Source organism: Calidris pugnax, unplaced genomic scaffold (genome assembly GCF_001431845.1).
Source record: "Calidris pugnax isolate Ruff unplaced genomic scaffold, ASM143184v1 scaffold174, whole genome shotgun sequence".
Classification (NCBI taxonomy): Eukaryota; Metazoa; Chordata; class Aves; order Charadriiformes; family Scolopacidae; genus Calidris; species Calidris pugnax.
The window spans coordinates 1,792,804-1,816,258 of record NW_015090907.1 but is presented as its reverse complement, the minus strand read 5'-3'; the positions used below and the strand labels follow the sequence as shown (position 1 = coordinate 1,816,258).

The following is a 23,455-nucleotide window of genomic DNA, read 5'->3' as shown; positions in this document are numbered from 1 at the left end:
AGACGCACTTTAAGATGGAGACACTCCTCAGCACAGGGTAGAGGAACTCCTGGCAGAAGCACTCAGTGCTTTCTGAAGTCTACAGGCATTTCAGTCTCTGTTTTCCTGCCTGACTCTTCTGGTTTTCCTAGAGATATGTGATGAAAAAGATGAAGCCCCTTCTCTGTCATAGATTTGTGGTTACTCACTGATTTCTGGCTAAACCGCATCCTCTGCTTGCTGTTTGGTGTCCAGGTTCAGTAAACATCACTGCCTCAAGGAGAGGTTTTTTTTGTGGAGCAGTGACACGTGCTCATCATGCATGAAGCTTTTCTGAGCAGCACTTCGGTGTTTGTGTGGCAAAATAGCCACTATAGCCTTCTGGCTTGCTGTTACAGTTCTCGATTAATCCAGATGACTTATCAAGCACATTTTCAGGTCTGGATAAATGCTTACAAAACAGGGTCTCATGCCTGGAAAGGCAAGATTTCCATAAAAATACGTTAGGGTTTTCTGAATACAAGTTTCCGTGAACAAATTCACTGGAAGGCGCATTTTGAATATGTAGTTGTTCCATCAAGAAAAATATGTTGACTGAATAATTGCTGAGAAGTTCAGGGATCTTGTTGTGTCAAGGATGGCAAACTGGGAAGAACTTTGTGGCTCAAATGACAAAAAAACCCCAAACCCTCCCAATGCCTATGGATCACAGGAAACCACTTATTTGTTCTTTTCTGCAATTGTCTGAAAGCCCAGGCTTGATCTTTCAATAAAATGGTGTTTAGCTAGGGGAAAAATCCTGTATCTCTTCTCACTAATAAACTGCTTCTAGTCCCAGAGGTCCTGCATATTGAAGTGTCTGTAATTGTATCTTGAGTAGTGCAGTTACCTTTGTAGTAGTAACAGCATTACTAGTCTAACTTCTTCAGAATTTCAAAGACTTCTGATTTTAACCAGAATATATTATTGAATCTTCCAGCCTGTATATCACAACTGAACTTCAGCCGGTTTTCTTTAAAGATCAGTAAATTGATGGGAATGTATGTCAGAGGATCTATCTATACATGAGGATATAAGGAATTCATCATTCATTTTGGGAACTGGTACAAAAGTTAAAGCTGAATTTTTAACAAGGACTTAATTTCCCATTTCAATATGCTTGATGTCTCTTTCTAGCTGTAGTATTTCCTTTACTAAATTTAGGAGTTATCCCCAGGGGCAGTAGGAGGTGGCTCAGCATTGCGACAGGGGACAGCCTCAATCCCTCTTAGCCAGGAGACCTCGCAGTCCCATGTGCTTCCCGGTCACAACAAGCTATGCCATGACTTGCAAATAGTTTAGGATAAAGCAGTGGGTACTGTTGCTTTGCAGGCTTGGAGATGTTTCTGCCCTGGCAAGAGGAGGAGAAGTGTTTTCCTCCCCATGCTTGTGGCAGCATCACATGGCAGGTTGCCCAGGGCAAGTGGTCCAGGGCTTCAGCCATGATGCTTTTGAGTTGGCATCAGAATGGGGACAGAGAGGCTTGAATTAAGCCTCCTTTGGCCAACGGCAACTCTTCACCTTCTCCATGCAGGGTTTGATGGTGGAAGTTCTCAGTGCTGAGCTCTGATGAGAGTACACTCAAATCTCAGCTGGGGGGTTTGTCTGGGGGGAACACAGGGTCAGACTGGCTTTGCAGTGCTCCTTTGCTTTATGTAGCATCAATCCAACTACCTTAAAAACAGAGAGCTTCTAGGGTGAGTGCAGTCCTTGACCTGGTACAATCCATGTGGCCAAATCCTGAGCGCCTCTGGCTGGCAGAGCACCATCTTGATGCTTTTCAGTTCTGTGAGCCACTGCCAAAAAAAAAACCAAAACCCAAACCAAACAAAAATACCCACCAAACCATGCTGCTTTAATTATCCTAATTTTTTTTAATGGATGTCACTTCCCTGTCCTGGAACTTGCTGTCATCTCCCATGTGCTACTCCATGGACAGGACACCTCATCAGCCTGGGAGCTGCCATCCTTGCATGGAAGACTTGAACCTGCTCCAAGGTTTCTCTCCATTGGACTGATAAACATTTGGGATTTTTTTGATAAGGATTTGGGCTCCAACCTCTGAGGTACCAGGTGCTTGATGTTTCAGCTACAGGGGGCTGAAGAAGCATAACAAGCTGGGGAAATTGAGGGGTCTTCCAACTGGATTTTGAGTTAGGAATCTCAAGGAAGAGCCCAGTTCCCTCACAAAAATCTTGGGATAGTTGAGGAAGACGGAAGGTTGGAGCTTGGTAGACACAGAGTACCAGAGTGAGACCTAAGCAACCAAAGGCTTTGGGCTGGTTTTGGGGTCTATGCTTGTACACAAATCTTTGTTTCATCTCAGATGCCAAGATATTGAAAGCAGATCCTTAAAAATCTGACATATTTGCCTATTCTGTTACTGTTCCAGTTGTTTCTATTGGGTCTTGGCAGGTGTCATAGGGAATAGACACCCCCATGGCTTTGGCTACAAAGCAACCACCTTACCCTGCCCTTATGTGCAGAAGCAAAGGCACAACCTGGGTTTTATACCTCCTCACCCTTATCCATCTCCCTCACCCTGCCATCTTTCCATAGTTTGCAGGGGCAGGGCTCCAAATTGATAGCAAGAGCTTTGGAGACCCAAGGGATGGCAAAGCAGAGATGCCCTAACCATCAAACGAAGAGCTTGCAGGCTTTGCCCAGAAGTCTCATGGCTGAACCTGACGTGAGTTGGACAGGGCTTTGAGCAACCTGGTCTAGTGGAAGGTGTCCCTGCCCAGGGCAGGAAGGTTGCAACTAGATCATCTTTAAGGTCCCTTCTAACCTAAGCATTCTGTGATTCTGTAAATATCTTCAGGAAGAGAAAGATCAGCTGAGAGTTTTCATTAAGTGACCCTGCTCATGTCTGAGTCACTTCTTGTAAATGCATGTTTCTTGCCATTGGGTTATTTTGGTAGCTATTCCATACTTACCTAAGATTTTCCTTGAATTTGTGACCAAAAATGTATGCTTAGTCTTACCATGGGTAGTCAGAGGTAAAATGACCTCATGTATTTGTATATCCTATAATCGCATTAACACTTTTCATCACAGTATCACATGGGCAGCTGAGCTATTTGTGCATTTGACTTCTGAATTCTTCTCAGAATTGCTGCTTTTCTGGATATTGTTCTACTGTTCATAGTTTCCTCTCCATTGAGATTATTTAAGGTGAATGTGCATTGGTAATGAAGAAATCTGGATAGTTTGTATGAGTGAAGTACTTATACTGGTAACTTAATTGCTATGCTGGTAATAATACCTAAATTATATTGTTTGGAAGGTATTAAGTTCCCTTAAATGTAGCAGAGATGACTGTTAAATCCCAGTGGAAACTCCTGTGTCAAACAAGTGGTGTCTTTAGTAAAGAAAACCTTTCCTCACTTCTCCATGTTCCGCTTCTTAATGCGTGTATTTAATTTCTCTTGATAATTCTAAATAGTACCATAGCATATATTAATTCATTTTCCTTTTGGTAATTTGACATGATGGTGGAAGATTTAGGACTTCTTTTGTTGGATTTGTTTAGTTTTTAGCCTCATGACCTAGCTACAGATCCATGCCTATTCAAGACCAACTTGTCCAATTAAAATGTTCAATTTCAACAATTCAATTGTTTTTCTCTCTTTTTTTTTTTTTTTTTTTTCCCCACCCTCCCTCAGCACCAATTCTGTTGGCCTTGGTAGCAGGAGAAGCTGCAGGGATCATGGAAAATATCAGTGATGATGTCATTGTTGGACGGTGCCTTGCCATCCTCAAAGGCATATTTGGTAGCAGCGCTGTGCCACAGGTCAGTCCAGCCCGCGTTTTCAGGGAACTTCCCTGCGTTTCACAAGTACCACAGTTCTCAGTAGCTTGGTTGCAGTATTGAGCTGTTTGGTATCTGCACCACCTTTGGTTGTTCAGGGGTTTTTGGGAGTTTTGGGGTTTTTGGTTGTTTTTAGGGTTGGGTGTTTTTTTTGTTTTGCTTTGGGGTTTTTTTTATAAGATTGTTTTTGACTGAGTGTCAAATTCTTCAGTTAATTTTCTACCCTTTACGTTTCTGGGATTACAGCAGAGCTCTCCATGGTTAGTAACAGCACTGCTTAGATACTCTCTGCCATGTTCTGCACCTTCTCTAAAGTACAGTAAGGCTCTTGACCAGTGATTTCCACAAAAACTGGGGGAGGAAGGGAGTAAAGGTAACCTTTCATCTGGATCAGTTCCCTGTGCAGCTAGCCAATGGTTATTTAGGCACAATAAGCATAAAAGCAATGGTTAGTAAAGGGGGAGTTTAGAAAATACTTAAATATTACTCAGAAAAAAAAAAAAAAGCTTGTGTACTTAGGACATAGATTTGAAAAGTCTTACAGCTGTTCAACGAAAAGTATGTGCGACTTAGTTGAGTGTTTGGTCTGCTCTCCTGCCAGGCAGTGTATATGCAGTTCTTATAGATGGCACTGGTTGTAAATAAATGGCTCTCCTCTACTGGGATTTCTATGGAGTAAAGTAATTAAAAAAAATACATGGTAACTTTAATATACCAGTCTTCTCTGAGCATTTGGCTGGGCATAAACTGGACAGTTTATTTGCTTGGTATTTCACATGAGGAATAGATTCACTTCCTTGTCTTTATTGTAGAATAATTGTAAAGCTCTTTTTGAACATTTGAGCTCTTTCTCTATGATGGACAAATCCTCACAGCTGACTGTAAGTATAGTTTTTTAGCTAATGAGTGGATCTCATATTTTGGAAATGCTCAGTCTGTTGAATTTTTACATCTCAGAATGGAGAATGCAAGAGAAGGAAACCCTGGGCTTGCCTCTGATAAATCCAGAGCTCCTGCTCTGAACTCTCACAATATTATTTCACTTCCTAGTGAGATCTCGCTCTGAGAGGAGCTTTGAAACTCTTCTGTCTACAGGTGCTGTAGAAATCATGTAGTGTGTAGAAATCAATCCAGAGTGAACCTAGAGCAGTGTGTTACATTGCAACTGCTCCCTCGGAGGATTTTACAGTTAAAAAACCCACACGCTAGCAAATTGCAGAATCTTGAGAAGTACATATTCTACTGTAGATAAACATCAAAATTGACCTTTTAAAATATTTCAGTGCATTAACTGATAATCTCCAGTTATGGGATTACTCCGTGTCTGGTCAGTCATTCAAAGGAGAAAGCATTTCTCTGTTGTGATAAATGAGATCTCTAAGCGAGTCTCTGTTTTAACACGTTCACAGTTCAGGTGCTTATGTACTATGAGCATTTGATAGTGGAGAGGTTTGCTGGAGACTGCCTTCTGGACAGTTGTTGCTCAGCCTGGATAAACTCTAATCTGTTATGTTGGATGAACAACCGCATATGAAGTGGAGCTCCCCAAGCAAGTGCAGTTCCTTGGATGTGTTCAAAACAGCAAAGTAGAAAAGTTAAACAAAAGCAACATTTCATTGGAATGTGAGCTATCCTCCTTGATCCTGTGCTGCTTCTTGTTACTGTCTTTTTTTCTCTTTCTGTTTTGGTTTTCATTTCCTGAAGATATATATAACCATTTTTTCCTCCTGCTGTTCTTCAGCACATGGAACCAACCTAGCTGTGCAGGTAACATCTATAAGCTTCATGTCCTCTGTAGAGCAGGATTCTGTTTTGTACCACTTCCCTTGGAGTACATGTTTTATCCTCTAGCCATCCTTTTCTCTATTCACAGGGAATCCCAATTACAGCACTTGCTTGTCAGGATGAAAATAAAAGTTGACTCGTACCCAGTGGGTGTCTGGGCACATGAACACCACAGTTGCTGTTTGGACTGGTGCACAGTCTCAGTACTGGGGAACCAGTACTTTTGTATTCTGCTCTACAGCCGTGCCTGGGTTAGCCATACCTTCAAAACTACCTCAGTGGAGTAAAATTTCTATCTGGCTTTATTCCTGGACTGCAATGCTTCATGTGATTACTAGAAAGAATTAAGAAATTTATGAAATGCCTCAAAGTTTTCTTTGTCAGACATACATCGATAACATACAGTGCCATCACAGTGGTCTCCATCCAAGGAAGGAAATATGAGGTTACTCCTTTCTCAAGAAGCAGTCAATATGTGAGGGTTGGCTTATCACTCGTTTCTTACCTTTTGGATAAAAAAGTGCTGAAAATTGTGGTGAGAAATCTTCTCAATTAAGTCATCATACCATATTGGGAAATGTGGTCTCCAATCTTCAGTGATGTCTTACATCTTGGAACATGGCCTCCTCTGTGGCCTTTCCACACACTCAGCAGATGGCATCGAATATAGTCCAGCCGAGGCCAGCCTCAGAGAGTTCATCTCAGATCAGTTGGTCCAGGAGACCTCCCTTGCCAAAATGTGTTACGGTTCCTGCTGGGCTGGTTTCTGGATAACACCCTTGCTAGATAGAGCCTCTTTTTCTTCCTTTGTGGGAAGGTTTGTTCAAGTAGAAACAATTCCATGAAATATCTTCATGCCCAAGGAGAGGAGATGAGGTTCCTGTCTTGATGTTTGCATTTTTATGGGGTATGGTTCCTGTTGAAACTCGGTTTCATGTTTGGACAGAGTCCTGGCTATTTTGAGATTCACACCCATCACTTTTCAACCGTATGTCTGCAAGAGGATGTCCCATTTTCTCTTGACTGCTGTTATGCCTTAAAGTGGTTTGAGTCCTGGTGACACTTTCTCACTGTTGCATCTTTCAGTGGAATACCTTTAATCATGACCATTACCTTGGGAAACCAGATGGATTGGAGAAACATAGGTGTTTGTGCAGGCACCCTTCATGCACTTGTTTTTGCAGATGAGTTACAGACTTTATATAGGCCTATATCATAGTCATATCAGAAGAGATACTCAGATGACCTGAAAAAAAGTAAAGGAGTAGGAAGTGTGCATTGTTATTATATTCATAATAGGAGAAGAAACATAGCAAACAGGACATAGTGTGCATGGAGAGCTGACTACAAAGCCTGAGTTCCATTGGAGTAGCTACCTGCAGTAGGTTCTGGTAATATATTGGAAAGAATTAAGGTATTGCCACAAAAGACAAGTTATTTACCTTAGTGTGTGTTATCATGGAATATAAACTTGGAGTTGCACCATTAATGTTACCCTGAGGACTTTGTGTGTTTTATTGGCAGTTTGCATCTTTTGTATTTTGCACAAACTGTAGAACTTGCACTGTGTCAATAACTGAAGTTTCTGACTTGTCTCAGCCCAAGGAGACAGTGGTATCCCGCTGGCGTGCTGACCCGTGGGCCCGGGGATCATATTCCTACGTAGCAGCTGGATCTTCTGGAAATGACTATGATTTGATGGCTCAGCCAATTACTCCAGGGCCGGCCATTCCAGGTGCTCCTCAGGTGAGATGTGTCTCAGTTCTTTTTAGAAAAACCTCACAACAGGATGATTTTTCTGTGTAATTTGCATGTATATCTCAACACAAGTTTAGATAACTTTCATCTTCTGATGAATGCTTAGAACCTGTAAAATAATTCAGTTCTCCATCCGTAAATTCTTCCTTTCCAGGTTGGGTCTCACTTGTTTACAAGAAAAAGAGCGTTTTCATTCAGAAAGTCAATTTGGTAGTGCTTGAACAGAGTACATTTATTGTATTTCATACTCCATATTTATGTTGTCTATCATCTTTTTTAAGTAAGTTGTAGTGATTTGAAAGAGGGTGAAGGCCAGAGTGAGAGTAACAGTCAAAAGGGCTCTTCCAAGTTGGGAGTAAACACCATGAAGGTGTAAGTCATCTGCATTTTGCTTTTGAGAGGATGAAGTTTTCAAAAGAATAGAAGCAATAGCCATTCAGAAAGCACTAGCAGAGAAGGATGTGTGGCTTTGGCTTTATTTTGGTTCTTTTTCTAGTAATACAAATAATTAATAGATGTAGATATACACGGACAAAATGATTCTCTGCAGAGTATAATCTATGAAAGTCTGTTTTTCTCCTTTTTATGATACTTTCAGTAGTTGCTTTGGGTCTCAGTTTAAAGAGAAACTGCCAATTTAAGTGAATTGCTGAAGTTTTTGTTCTGTCTAGAATTTGGTGCAACTGTTTCCCTAGCAGTAACAGCAAATTGCACCCCTCCAAAATGATCCATTGGCTGCTACACCCTACGCATCCTGTTTTAGAATGAAAGCCAGTATTACTAAGAGTGTGCTGGAGTTCATGTCTCGGGATCAGAAACCATCATTCTTCTTAAACGTGTTTAACAGTTTGGCTGTAGAGAGAGAACATTCAAATACTTTTTTGGTATGTGGCTGGGGACATGAATCTCTCCTGCTTATCTGGCTCTGAAAGTATTGTTTTTCAAGTAGAGCTTTATTGTCTTTGTATCAAAGCAAAGATATTGGCAAATAATTGGAAAATATTTCCTCGTGTTACAGTCGCTACGAAGATGAAACCCTCCTGTGGAATGAAAGGTGTATGTGAAGATTTTCTTGGTAACTTGTAGGGCAGGTTGAATATTTTTAATATAGATTATTTTATGTGCACCACCTTCGTGTTAGTGGAGACTGTGGTGTGACTAGAGGATTTCTAATGTTCTTAAAGTATTTGTTTGCTGCAGCACCTGAAAGAACATGAAAGCCTTAACAGTGTTCTCTGTTTCCCCCAGCCTATTCCTCGCCTGTTTTTTGCGGGAGAACATACAATTCGCAACTACCCTGCAACTGTTCATGGTGCTTTACTGAGTGGACTGAGAGAAGCCGGTCGAATTGCAGACCAGTTTCTTGGGGCCATGTATACTTTGCCTCGCCAGCCTACACCTGGGGTCCCTGCACAACAAGCTGCCAGCATGTGAGAAAAGGAGAAGGCATCAAAAGAGGAGTGACAAGACCACAATGCTGCTCTGGTGGCCTCTTTGGGATGAAGATCTTCACGTAGTCCTTCCTCTGCTGAAAGGACTTACCCATGAGTTGGTGTAGGACACTTCCACTAGAACGGTCTTACAGAAACGTACTTAACATTTGGCTTGGCATCCTCTTACAAAATCTATTATAGTGATTTGAAGTGCCACTCTACACATAATCCTTTACTACCAAGCTGGTCAGGGACTTTTTTTGACTGGAGTTATTTTTTGAAAGTCAAGCTTATATCTGGAGGTTTTTTAGTTTGGTTTTTTTTTCTACCTATACATGTATTTACAACTTGGTAATTGCACAAGGCCCTCTATAAGCTGGTTGCTACGAATAGTAGCTTAGTGTAGAATCTGTGTAAACTTCTTTGTTGTTTGGGGTTTTTTTTATCGTTTTGAAGAATAATATTTTTGACCACGTCTATTCTCATGTGGCATTTGAGAATTTGGTGCAACTGTTTCCCTAGCAGCAACAGCACATCCCACCACTCCAATGTCATCCATAGGCTGCTACACCATATGCATCCTGTTTTAGAGTGAAAGCTGGTATTACTAAGAGTGTGCTAAGCATACTGTTTTATTAAATACTTTCAACAAAAGAGAGCATCAGAATTGGATATTTGTAAGTTAAAAACTCATTAAATTACTGCTATTTGTTTATATAGAAACAGCATTGCCTAAATAGCCAGTCAGCTGAAGGACCTAAACTCTTCACTTCTGAACACTGCAGGTAGATACTTTGTGTACCTGTTGATTTCCTTTCTGCTAGGATGATGAGAAGATGTTGCAGGTGCCATTGTTACACTTCTAAAAATCACTTTGGTTTGGTTGCTTTTCCAAATATTTCCCTTCTTATTAATTCAGTACATTTCTTTCCTTGCACAGAGCAGTCCTACTTAAACATCTAGATCCCTTTTTCCCCTCTCCTCCTTTGCCCGTTCAGCATTAGGCTTTTCTTATTTCTTCCCACTTTTCTTATCCTCCTCTTTCTACAGTTTATTTCTGTCTCATCTAACCGTGGTCTTTATTCATGCTGTTTTTTCTACTTTTCATTTTTTCTGTTCTTGCTCTCTCTGGCACAGAGATACCTCAGAGCTGCTGTGCTGCAGCCCCTGCCCTGCATTGCCCAGTTTCTTGTGGTTGTCTAAGCAGAGGGAAGCAGTGGCTGGGTGAGTGTCAAGGACTGCTGCCTTCATTCCATTTGTGTCCTGTGGAATTGCTGGGATGGAGGGAGGAGTTTAGGGGGAAGCACTGTCACCTCAAGGCCAGCTGGAGCTTGTAGACCTGGAAAAGGTGGCCTGAGCTCATAGTGACAAGTCATCTTAATGTTGGGGTTTAGCTCTGCCCAGCCACATAGTGAAAATTCCCTTGTTTGTCCAGGAGCAGGATGGTCTCACACTCTTTGCAGCACTAACAGTGCCTGATATTCCTCAAGCAGGTACTCTCCCAGCAGTTAGCAGCTCTTGCCCTGCTGCTTCTCTCATCCCAGGAGTGCCTTCTGCTGTGCCTCAGGTGGTGGCTCTGAGTCCAGACTTAACCGTGTGTGTGCTTAGGAGCATCCTGCTCTCTGCTTCCTCTGCCAGGGTCTGTTAGACGGACCGTTGGTCTGACCCATAACGGCTGGTCCTATTTAAGTGCTGCCTGTGTAGTCTTCCTACCACTGACCTACTGAGGAGGAGGCGGCACTGTAACTCAATGGGTCCCTCTTGATCTCAACATCCTTCCTCGTGGTGTAGCCATTCTTCCCCTTGCTGCTGTTTGTTTGCCATAACTTCCCTGGAGGGATTGCCTGAGCCTGTAGCGTGTCTTTCCACCTAGTCTCAGGGACTTGCCACTTCTCACTCTATTCCATGTGTAGATGAATTGTGTTTCTGACAACAAAACTGATTGGTGCCCATTTTGGAAAGAAAAATGTTCTTCTATAGTTGAACTTCCCTTTTTGTACTGAAGATGAAGGACCACAGTAATCTGCCCTGGGGTTCTGAATCCTGAGTGAATCCCTGCACTCACTGGTCAGATTGTGACTTTTGGATGGGGCAGTTTACGTTTCTCGGTTCTCCAGATGTCTGTGTTTTTGTCAAGTGCTAGTGTCTACTTTGCAATAAACTACTGTTAGCTCAGGGTCTTTGTGTTCAGTCTTTGTATGGAACTGAGAATATTTGCTGTGGTCTTGCCTGTAGTGGAAATGAATTGCAAAGCATGGGTTCTCCCTGTTTTGTTATCTTAGTAATTGACAGGATCATAAACCGAGAGGAACTGCTTCACTGGGGTGCTTCAGTTTCTTTTTTTATTATGAATCTTTTCACCTGACTGTGTCTCTTCATAGATTTCTAAAAAAGTTCAACTGAGGGTCCTGTGGTGCTCAGAGTTAATCTTGTAGTCTTTAAGCCATGAAGTGGCTCCATAAAGTGAAGTGACTAAACTTTATTTGTATAATATTTACCAAAAGAGAATTAGATGCCATGGCTGGTTTGTTTTCAAGTTTGCTGCTTTTACCAATTATTCTTTGCAATTTCCAATGTATCTAATTTATGAAGCTGTAATTTCTTGTTCATTTGGAAGGAATATTGAAACTTACAGGAACATTCTTCCCCAAAGCACACAGATATTACAGCACTATTGGCCTGCTTCCAGACCTTATGCTCTGGGTGTTACCAGGATCAGCTGGATAAATATCCAAAAAACCCACAAGTCATCACCTTTAGAAGGTCAGTGGAGAGTGAAAGCATCCCTTTAATTAACTGTGCATATCACTCATGCAATGAATCTTACGCAAAGAACACTGTCTTAAAATTAATTTTTTCCAGCTTTGCCCATTTGTCTGTTGTTCTGTTGTTCCTCTACAAGCGCCGTTGTCTTGTTAATAGCAAAGCTCCTGCAGAGCTTGTGGAGCCTCTCCATTCCTTTCAGGTGCTAATAGGCATCAAGTAAACGTGGTGTTTAGAAATTCCCTGGAAAACCTCAGTCTCATAGGGCTGAGAAATGCAATAAAATACCCAATGCAAGTATTCACATCAGGAATGCAGCCCATCCTGCACTTCTGTCTGTCATCGCATTCCTACGTATGCACGTGGACACGGGACAGAGTAGCTGACCAAGTTCTCTGATGGTTCTTCCCTGTTTCCAGCCAACTGAAGACACTGGTGATGTGGTACTGGGAGCCTTTCGCTCCTATGAAGTGTGACCATGCTTCAGAGAAATCAAAGCAGACACATATTCACTGTAGCTGTAGTTTTGACCTTGCCATGTCTTGCCCAACGAAAGCAGTAAGGAAATCTGACATCCAGACTGGCCTTGCTTCAGTGATATGATCAATGGGCCTGTTCTTGCACTGATACACTCAGAATAATTTTTGTAGCTTCTCATGCGAATATTGTCAGGTTAAGTACATGTGTCATAAAATAACCAGCAGAAAAATAGGGTGACTTGTTCACAAGCATCCAGAAGTGCTACTGAGCTGAAGAAATTACTTCGAATGTTCATGCACAAGTGCGTGCAACCTTCAGACTGCTGCCAAATAACAGATGTGCAAATATATTTCATAGAAGATTTTGCAGAAAGAGTTATGATAATGTTTGAAATACCGACTTAGGGTGAGGTTTATCTCTGCACTCTCTTCAGCCATGCTTCTCTAGAGAAACTCATTATGTCCCTATGTCTAAATAGTTTCAGGACTTTTAAGTCTGTTAATTAGGCCTTTGAGTTCTGGTAATGCAGGACCTACTTCAAAATCTTTCTTACTAGTGTGGGGCCAAATATGCTAGACAAACCTCAGGAATTGTTAGTGCAGTTCATACACCATCAACTTAAGGACCTTTTGTAGTTGGTTTCTTGCCTTTCAGAAGCTCCTGAATGCATTTACCTTGTTAGTGGAGCGGTCCTAGGTCCATGTCCCTTTGCAGAGGCTGTCTGGAAAATCACTTATTTATACTGTGGTACCTGAGTGCAGTCCCTGCTGTAAGCACTTCTGTGATCCCTCATAGTGTTGAAGGTGTGTCCACCCTTCAACACAGCTTCTGCAGCAGTCTTTCTTCATAGCTGCACCAAATGCTGCTCTTTTGCTTAAGCATCTGGTAAACTAGTGTAAATTTTGCAAACAGTGAAATTACCACTTGGTTTCCAAGCTGCCCCTGGGTAACTGCAATTCTGTTTAACTGAGTTTGAGGTTACCCAAAGCTTGAACAGACATGTGGACCCCAGCCACCTGAAAATGGAAATTATTTACCTCGGTGCTGTATGACGTACGTACTCCACATACTCAGTACTTAGCCTTCTTTGTCCTTATAGTCCCACATACCTTATTTTTTTCCCAGATTTTTTGTTAAGCCTTGTGTGCTCATGGCTTAAAACATGGGTTCGAGTCTCTGCCATGATCCACTGTTACAAGACAGAAATGTCACCAATCTCAAGTTACCGGGTAGAGTTAGAATTGATGGTTGGCCAACATACTCCTGTCCTTAGTAACTTTTCCTTGCTGACAGAATCACACCCTCATGAATAACACATGAAGCTGGTCAAACTGCTCAATTTGAATGCTTTTTCCCGATTCACTGAGGATACTTCAACTTGGTGGTCTCAGGTAAGCGTGAAAAAAATATTACTGTGACTAGCACTGTATGTATCATACTACTGAATTCCTGCTCAGCACCAGAAGACAACATTTTTCTGAAGCTGTCAATGATGGACGGATGTAATTTAGGATTGAGTGTGACCAGAGTACTCTGTGTACTCTACCTTCATTAAGCCTTATGCCCTACCTAATGATTCGTGTGTGCCCCTTAGCACAGAGGGACCAGGATCTCGCCATCTCCTCAGTACTCGGTATGCTCCTTCTGTGCTCCAGTCAGTATGCAGCTTGGGCCAGCGCAGGAGGGGACATCATAATTTTTTTTGAGTGGATGCGGATTTAGGACATTATTTACCTAGGTTTCAGGATATTCTGGTAGGTATGATCCACCCACCATTTCCTTGTAGTTGAAGTGTGAAGAGTTTGGGCGCTGTGCCTGTTTTCAGAAGCAGTTGAGATGATGCAGCTTTGGATGAAAAAAGGTTGCCATTTATTGGTAACTCATCCTAGTTCTGGAGGCAGCTGGTTCCTTTGAGGAGACAGGATAGCCAAGCTGCTCCTAAAGGAAGGTCCTGGAATCTGGCCTGGGATGGGAAGGGCTCCGGCCAGTAGGATCTTGGCGGGCACCTGGAAAAACCCAAAACACTGAGCTGGGGGAAATGTTTCAAGCAGGAAACAGTAGGCGATGATCTTCTTGTAGCCTTCACCTCCCTCCAGCTGTCATGTTCTACTTGTTTTGGTTTTACTCTTTACCCTGTACAATCCCAGCTTTGTTGAATGCTCCACAGAAGCATCCTCGGTGGGAGCTTGAAGTTAATGGCTTCAACTTCATGGCTAATTCACGCCTGATTCTGCCATTACTAGGAGAATGCTGATTTGTTCTCCACAGCACCATAACTGGGTGATTATGCAGAGGTGTTACCCATTGGGCACCAGAGACATGAGGGCAGCCCCGGGCCCCAGCCTAGGGCAGTAAGACTTAATGTCAAATCTGGTCACTGACAGCAAGCTTTTGGGTTTCTGTGCAGAACATCGTGGTTTTTAAAGATGATAAGGGTGCCTGAGTCAGGGTGTGTTGCTAAGGAAGAAGGAAAGTCTGGGAGGTGTTTGCCTTCATGTTTATGGTGTAGGGAGGCAATGAAGTTATGGCCTGTGAACAGGAGCCACATGGTGCCTCTTGGCCTGCTTGGGACTGAGCTAATGCAGATGAGTCCAGGGAGGTCTTGGACCAAGTCAGGCACCTCCCAGCTGTGCTTGCAATGCCAAAGCCTCAGCCCCTACGTGTTATTTCCTCCTGACCTGGCTGCATTCTTACACATGCCATGACTGCTTCAGCACAAGGGTCCCCCTCTTTCTCTCCCCCTTGCTTTACCCTGGTCTTCTGAGGCCTGACAGATGTTGGCTTGAATCCTTAGCAAGATGACGAAAATGAATGGGGACCTTCCCTTTTGGTGTCTTAGGCCACCAAGTGATACAAAATACAACTGTTTTATCTGGTGGTGGTGTTGAAGAGAAACAGCTGTGGCTGCTGTGCCTGACTTTGTGCCATCTCTGTGCTTCACTGATGTGTAACAGAGATGTCTTTGGGGACTAAAGGGTCTACATATCCTTAAACCTTGTTACCATAACCTGATGACAGCTACATAGAATTCCAGTTCAAGTTGAGTGCAGAGAACTTGAAAACAACTGTATATATCCATTGTGCAAATGCCAAAAGCAAGGAAGTCTGGGTTTCAGATGCCTTCAATTAAAAAGCATGTTAATAAAGATATTACAAGGATAAGCACACCGGGAAGCTGATGTTCCAGAGAGGTGGGAACACGAGTCAGGCAGTGTGCCCTTTGCCAGCTGACGTGGGACTGGCTCCAGAGTCCAGCGGGTGTTCCCTACCTGGCCTACAAGGGTGGGGACGTTAGGATTGTTATTCAGGTTGAGTGGTGGTAATGCTGGCAAGATCCCTTTGCAGGGTCAGGAAACACATTTAAGGAGAGCCATGGGCTGCCTCTGTAGCTTGGGTAAATACTGCTTTAATATACAGCATTAAAATGTAAGATGCGACTCTGACAGATCAGGAACCCACGGGAGGAAAAGCGATGCTTGGTCCAAAAGCGGAGCGTGGCTGTGTTCAACTTGATTTGCCACGTGTGTATGCACTGTCCGTGCCTTACCTGCAGCCCAGGGATGGACGGATGGGACCTGCCTGGGTTGAGGCAAAAAACTAAGCACAAGGTAGTGAGAGAGCAGCAATGCGCTGTGCTGCAGAATGGAGCTGCCTTGGCACTTACCATGGGGCATCGGTACTGCTGAGTAATGGATACTGTGCAGGGTCTCAGCCAGAGCTACAAACACCACATCACAAACATATTAAAAAGAGAAGAGTTTTTATTGGTTATATACTGTAGAGCTGACAATGCTTGAGTCAGGAAAGACATGCAGATAAAGTGTCTGTTTACATTTGGCATGCAGACCAAGAGCACTGTGTAACTGGACCGTGGTGAGCACCATCTGTATCCACTGCATAGGCAGCCTGGGGTGGCTCTACTGAGCATGCTGAGACATGGAGAGTTTTGAGAGGGTGAAACAATGCTGATAGCTCTATTGGAGATAAAAGTTTGTTTTAGGGAAACAGGCAATACTGTAACCCTGGAAAATTTGCTTAACTTGGATGAGTCTGTGATTATGAAAAGATTGCTTGCATTAGTTGTCTTCTAACTAAGCTGCCCCAGCCCAAATATATGTCTGCAAATACAAAAAAATAGATTTATTCTCTTAAAAATACATTCCATGCAGCCTGGAGTGCTGCTTCCCCAAGGCAGGAGTCTGCATTGCATGCTGGGCAGCTGAGGAAGGCGATCCTTTGGGTCCTCAGGTTACTGACCATCAGAGGCATCTGCAGACAATGGCTTCATGTTTCATCACCTGCAGAGCAGTCTCCTGGAGGCTGGCCTTGGAGCAGCGCTTTGACCACTCCAGTGATGTGCAAGGGTGGCAGAGATGAGGTCTACTATATTAGTGATGACACCAACGTGACTATTGCTTGGATCTGTAGCTAGGAAATTGCTCATGTTAAGTGTCTCTTGAAGCACCAAGGTGCACCACCCTGCCCTGTGCTTCCTGTTTTTTTCCTTTCCTGGAGGAACGTCCGCAGGAGGACTGTGGGTCTCCCCTCCTGTGTCCACCAAGCTACAGGCTGACAATGCACAGCACCAGTGGTTGCTCTGCCAAACTGGCACCCCCCCATGCTGGTGGAGCAGCTGGAGAGTCATTGCTCTGCATGCTGCAACGGTGTTTCTGGACACAAAGGAAGCCACACAGCAAAGCAGCTCAGACTGGTGCCAGTCATTCTGGGGGAAGCCACTGGCAGCTCTCCAAAAGGGACCAGTGTCTCCATTTCCTTGGGAGAAGTAAGCACTGACACTTTCTCTGTACAGCAAATACATTTACAACTTTGCAATTACCCAAGTGCTTGATGCGCAGCCTTGTGGCATCAAGCCCACTGAAAAGCCTGTTATATTTATATGCTAAAATTACAAATACTTCTTCAGTGATGGCAATATTTACACATATACTCTATTTTACAGCTGTTCAAAAAAGTGTGCAATTTGAGTAAAACACATTGTGTTTTCTGAAGTCATTGCTTTAAGTTTCATAATACAATCAGCTCCTATTGCACTCATGATTAGAGGGCATGGCCCCTTTCAATTTTAAGGAGGGTTTAATCTCAGTTGTGGTAAAAACAACCCAGTGTACAGTTACTGAGTGACATCTGTGTTCATTATTTACAAGCAGTGAGTCTAGAGCAAGAGTTAAAGGTATGTACTGTAAAATATTGAACAAAGGACTGAGGCAGCTGGAGAAAGGAGAGGCAGCTGGAGAAAGGAGAGACATCACCTGTGAGATACACCTGAGAGCAGACAGTGCCGAAGAACTGCATTGCTGGGTCAGTAGCTGGGGCTCCTGCTGCCTGCAATGAGCCAGCCGAGCAGCAGGGTGAAGTCCTCTGGTTGCCTGTGGCTGAGGAAAAGCTTGGGCCTGGCTGACAGAAAGGAAAAAACCAACAGCTCTTGCTGCTGGTGAATTTTTCCCTTGCACATCAGACATGGGGTTGCATTACTGGGATGAGCTGTGCAGTTGACAAGCCAGAGTTTTGTGGGTAGGTACAGGGAAGCCTGTATTAACCCAGCACGTCGTGTCTTAGGGATGCAGAACTTTTCTGTCCAGAACTGAAACTGGTTTCCTTTGGAGGGAGCTTTGGAAGCACCATGCTAAGCTTGATCCATGCCAAGAGCGTGAGTGGGCTGGTGGATATGCATGGCCCCCCAAGCGTCCTGTGGGATATGGCCCACTGTCCTGCAGCAGGACGGGGATCAGCATCACTGGGAGGAAAGCCATACAGTTGCTGCTGAAAGCCATACTCATCCTCTTGAGTGTGTATGTGCTGGCCAGACCCTTGTAAAACTAAGCTGGGAGTTGTGGGCAGCAGCGATGGCGGGGGGGAAGGTGCTCATAAAAACCCTGCTTCTCTGTGAGACTGAACTGTGGTGCCAAAGCAGATGGTGGGCAGCAGTTCTGCCATGGTGACTGGAGCTGGGTTTGTATCCTACAGCTCCAGAGCTGCTCGGCAGCAAGTTTGGGAATCTAAAGGGAAGTAAATAATTGCTGTGTGGTCTGAAGAGGTAGGTACCCAGCAAAACGCCTCCAGCATGAGAGCTGCCAGGTTCAGCAAGCGGGGTGCTGCAGGAGGGGTTCGGGTGGTACATGGGGGAGCAGCCACACTGGCACGGGAGGGACAAGGGGTGTGTGCACCACTGTCCCCCCTGCAACAGACAGAAGAGGACCTAAAGCAATGTATTTAGTTTTAAAGGGAAATATTTTCTTTAAAATGAAAATAAGGGCCAAATAGTCAGAATGCAGCGTCCTGAGGCTGTCCAGAGTCTTGCAAGTGAGCCAGCCCTGTGAGAGCCCTGCTGAGACACGGCACTGCTGGCCAGGCTGCAGCTGGGTTCCTCAGCCCTGGGCAGCCTGCGAGGTGGCGCAGTGAGGCCAGGGAACAGGTGCTGTTCAAGTCATCAATCTCACTAATTTTTTTTGGCGTGGTGGTGGTCCTGCCCTACAGTTACTCTCTGACCAAAGCAGGGCTCTCACGGTGGATACTGCAATTTCACAGACTTATTAAAAAAGAAAATACATTGTGGTTTCAGATTGCAAAATGTCTACTAATTTTCAGTATTTCCTCATAAACATTGGGCAGGGGGAGGCATTTCAGAAATCTGAATGTAACTTCAGAATTTCAGTTTCTTTCCCTTTTTCTTTGGATTAAACTTTTTTTTTTTTTTGGCCATTATGCTTGATATATTTATCCCATTCTCTACTAGCACTGACCTGTCATGAAATGGTAGGAGATAACAATTAATATATTTTAATTTTATGGTTATTAGAGATGCCACTTAGTACTAATTTAAAAGCATTATCTTTTTGTCATGTTATGCACTTGACAATTATACATATCATAAAATATAGAAGAATAAATGAAGGGTTAAAAAGATAGATTTGGGAAACCATCTAAAAACTGCAACAGGACTTTTTTCCAAAATAGTTTTTCCCTTCCTCCAAACAATCTTTATTACAAAAAAAAAAGTGACTGAAACACTTTCCTTTTATATAAATGTTTCCATAGATATTTTCCAACCAACTCTGGTTTTTTTTGATTTATTTGCCTCTCAGAATTGAGGCATATAATTCCAAGGGAGAGGGAGGAGACAGGGCACATGGATGTGCACATACGGATACTCACAGGCTGCTTGTCTGGAAGGTGCAATGTGGGAGTGAGTGGGGGTTGCAACTCAGACATGGCAGCTGCTGGGTCGCAGCATCTCCAAACCAGGGAAGGGACTTTTTTCCTTCTGCGGCACTGTCCTTGTCCCACCACAGACAGGGGCACCTGTTTCCGACAGGCAGAAGAAAGCCCTGGGGGGAGCTCAGTGGTGTTTGTGGACAGGACAGGAAAAGCATGGGCCAGCCCTGCAGCTGAGTGGAGTGTATGGGAAGGACTGTCAGACCCCGGCCGTAAGAGCCAGATGCAATCGCTGAGCCCAGAGCAGATGCTGCTTCAACACCTGAGCACCTCGTGGAGCTGCAGGGGTGGTGTCTTCCCCGACAGTCATGCCATCTGCACTTGGTGGCCTGTGGGCACTGAAAGGGTAACGTACCTCTGCCTTTGAAGCAGCCTCTGACCATACCTGGGTCCCAAATACGGTGGGTGGGGTGATTATCTAAAGAGCGGCATAGACCTAGGCTGCCTAGGTAGCCATACTGGAACTCAGCTTAGAGTCTAATCCTGCTGTCTTGACCCTGTTTTTGGAAGGAACATTCTGCTTGTCTACAAGGAAAAGCACTTGTTTCTTTTTCCCTTAGAGCTCAACTGCTGAGAACAAGCAGCAGCATTGTTGCCTGCAGAGTGTGATGGACATAAAGCTTCAGGTAAAAAAGCACCTCAGTCCAAGTCAGAAGGAAGGGTCACTGCTGTGTGAACTGCTGTTGGTGTGGCTCAGAGGATGACTCCTTGGTGCATGATCTCAGCTGGTGATGAGCAGGTCAGGAAAAGGTTGTTGCAGAGACTGACAGCAATAGGGAAGAAACTGCTTCTAAACATTTTCTGCTCTTTCCCTCTTAATGTGTAAAGCAACCAGTGTGGAATGGTTTCCTCCTGCCAAGATATGGGGGGTGCTGGAAACACATGTTCTGAGGTGACCATAATCCAAGCCAACAAGGGTGTATTAGGAGAATGCAAACTCTCAGGAACTGAAAGCTTTCAGTTGTGGAGCCGTGTAGGGCTGGCGGACTGTAATCACAGGTGGGATTTTGTCTAAATGCAAGTGATTACCAAGAAGTTCTCGCTGGTCCAGGGAGTACCATCGTTCAAAGTGGCTATGCAGTCACCATTTCCATATGGAGACAGATCTGTCATCCTATGGAGATTAATTTTGCAGGTACAGAGATGAGAAGTGGGAGTCCCCTGAGCAAAGTCTCTGCAGCTGCCTCTTCAGCAATGAAGAAAAAGAATTCACTGGTAAAGCTCCTGTACCTTGCAAATCGCATTATAAAACTGGTTTCAGGCTAACTGAAGCCTCTGGAGATGCTACCAACAGGTGTGATGCCTGTGAGCTAGGTACTGTCCTCCATTGTGCAGTGTGTCCATTGAGTGGAAGGGAATACAACTCATCTCCGAGATGTTGTCCGGCAGGCACGGGAATCACCCTGTAAATGACAACCCCCCAGTATCACAGACTGGCCAGGACCTGCAGCTGCCTCTGGCAGCATTTTTGCTCTGGTGAATAGTATCATGATTGCCCCTAGGCAGCCATCCAAAGCCCATCAGGATCTCTGCCCGATGGTGGGGCAGAGGAGGGTGGTGGCAGGATCAGTTTGGAAGCTAAAAGCTCTGTCAGTGGAGTAAGCCCAAAGCGGAATGGCCCAGCCCTGCCCTGCACAGGCACGGCCTATTATCATTTTTTTTAATGCTGTAGTGTACCCAGCACCTACTTCCACACCCAGCACGTGGAGCTGGCAAGTGAGATGCACAACACCTGACAGCACAGAGGAGATGGACCTGATCTCCATGTGCAAGGTGTTCATGCTCCTGTTACAGTCAGCGGAGGTCTGGGCAGATCCAAATGATGTTATGGGGACCTGACCAAGTTTTTATTTGCTGTTGACCCAGTCTGTGCAGACAAAGGAAGCCCAGCCCAGCCTCACGTACAGAAGTCTCCATCTGGCCAGATGAATGTCACTGTGGATGACTCCTCTTGGTGACCACAGAGAGCATTGCTATGGAGTCCCCTTCCTCAGATACCAACAGGGACAGTGTGAGTTCACTGCTTCCTACTGCAAACTTCAACTATCACTAAATGCCAGTCTGCAAAGCTCAGCTGGGACCGTGTTCCTCTGGACTCTTAATTTTGTGCAGCTTCACCAACAGGTATGACTATGTAGGACGCTCAGCTGCCTCGCTGCATCCTGCTGCTCTCAGACTCAGCAACTCCTGTGCACACTGATGGCAGGGTTGAGGTCTTATTTCCTCCTGTGGGTGATCCATAAATGGAAAGATGCACTTTGCTCTGGGCAGCTGCACAGGCAAAGAGAGAATGCCAGAAATCCTTTGTAAGGACACAAGCGTGGCTGTGGACCGAAGAATTAAAGGCTGCCTGAACCCCTATGAAGGAAGCCACCTGTGAGGAGGCTGGAATACACTTTTTTTCGTATTTCAGCCAATAGGTGATGGTCATTATAATGTGGGCCATTTTCCAAAACGTGCTTTAGGAGGCAGAGCAGCAGGTATGTAGCAGCAGACAAGCACCCTAGTAGTACAGCAGACAGTTGAAGCAGAAACGTCAGGGGCTCTGATTTTGTCTCATTTCTTCCATTGCCAATTGTCCAATGTGTGCCAGGGGATGACTAGATGCAGCACCTCTTACCCCCTGGAGAAAATTTTTAGCCATAAAGCTAAAACAAGTTTAGAACAGAAAAATAAGGTAGTATGTTTTACCAGTATAGGCAATAAGTAGAATAATTTACCAAGGCAATACAATAGATGCTTCAGCTCTGGGGAGTGCTAATTTAAGACTGGATTTCTCCTAAAAAGTTTACATTCATTTGGACAAGTTCTCTGAGTTATGTTACTGGGAGGTCATTTCAGATATTAGCTTCTTGCCTTGTAACTCTCTTTTTTGGATGGGCCTTGAACTCGCATACCTGCTCCTCTGCTTGGAGACCCAGTGGAGCGTGTAGGTTGGTTTCAGGGTCCTGCAGCTCCATCTTAGCGGCTGGTCTTTTCCCTGGTGTGTCAACCTGGGAGAGGTACTCAGAAGAGCCGTATTGTTTTCTTCTGGAACTAGGCACAAAATCTTTGCTTTCGTCCTGTGCAAAAGAAAATAAAGAGAGTTGGGACTCAGGGACTGCAAAGGAGTCTGAAATAGTGCTGGGTTTTTGGTCCTGGCTTTGCAGTGCAAGGTGCTCTGCATGCAGGCCAGCTCTGGCATGTCCTCACTTATGGCTATTTCATAAAGACTTTAAAAAAAAAAAACCACCCATCCAGTAATTTTAACTCATGTTATGGGTGTGGAGTCTTTTGCTCAACTGAGTGACCTGTGCACAAATCTGTGCTCAGCCTGCATGGCTTGCTGGCCCAAAGTGCTTGTATCCACAAGGGATTAATGGCAGCAGAAAATCCCACAGTTCAATGGCTGAAGCAGTTTCTTAAAACATTAACTCTTGAATTTTAACAACCGTAGATAGGGGGTGCCAGCAACTGAATCTCCCATTTTCTTGGCAATGAGGATGTGGTATGTCCTCCACTGGTTTCCTGCTACAGGCATTTAAATGGCATTTTAAACTCACTAATGTTTTCTTGAATGTCTACAGACATTTATGGGATCATACCCTGGGATCCAGATGCCTACACTCTGCCTTAGGGCTGGTTGGAGCACCCATGTCTTTTACTGAGATTGCACCTTGTTGTGAGTCAAGGGGTCGCCCTCCAGATCACACTATATGCACCATCACATAAACATCAGAAACAAAACAAATCATTACAGTGTTGAACTTACAACTGCAGTAACATCATCAGCTCCTGAGTAAAACACAACGGCTGCATGGCACTACTTTCAGTACTCCGCTCACCTCGAGGATGGCATCATGTTTCCTGAAACATGAGCTGCGAAGCCCTGTGAAGGGGCTGGCGGGCACTAGTGGAACAAATTTGGTCCCTGCCCTGTGGCAAAAGGGAGAGTAGGGAAGGTAGAGGCAGCAACCCCTAAGCCTGGCAGAAAAGCATCTCTGAGATGGACACCAGGCTTTGATGGGCTCTCAGAAAGAAGCTGTGACATCCAGTGGGTCTGGATGGGCAGACATCTGCCCTGACCTGGCCCTGCTGTGGATGACATCCAGCAAACACTGGATCTGACCTTTTCCTACAACAGAAGTAAGACATGAGCAGCAGCAGCACCTCGGCGAACAGGCACAACACATGG

General features: G+C 44.3%; 2 protein-coding genes across 4 annotated transcripts in view; one reads left to right on the top strand and one right to left on the bottom strand.

Annotated features, from left to right (window-relative positions):
* The window catches only part of KDM1A (lysine (K)-specific demethylase 1A), a 49,373-nt gene extending 37,499 nt beyond the window's left edge, over positions 1-11,874 (top strand). For both annotated transcript variants that reach the window (XM_014949184.1, XM_014949183.1), the window contains 3 exons: positions 3,684-3,811; positions 7,214-7,360; positions 8,621-11,874. In XM_014949184.1, coding sequence (XP_014804670.1) covers positions 3,684-3,811; positions 7,214-7,360; positions 8,621-8,806 — 461 coding nt within the window. In that variant the 3' untranslated portion in view covers positions 8,807-11,874. The remainder of the gene's footprint in view (positions 1-3,683; positions 3,812-7,213; positions 7,361-8,620) is intronic.
* A 3,917-nt stretch (positions 11,875-15,791) lies between these two features.
* Positions 15,792-23,455, bottom strand: part of LUZP1 (leucine zipper protein 1) — a 43,441-nt gene continuing 35,777 nt past the window's right edge. Inside the window, exons 3-4 of one of the 2 annotated variants that reach the window (XM_014949180.1) lie at positions 22,179-22,343; positions 15,792-20,684 (exon numbers count right to left, since the gene is read on the bottom strand). In XM_014949180.1, the coding sequence (XP_014804666.1) occupies positions 20,646-20,684; positions 22,179-22,343 (204 nt within the window). In that variant the 3' untranslated portion in view covers positions 15,792-20,645. Of the gene's footprint in view, positions 22,344-23,455 lie in introns of both variants that reach the window. The other variant, XM_014949179.1, reaches the window with a different exon arrangement.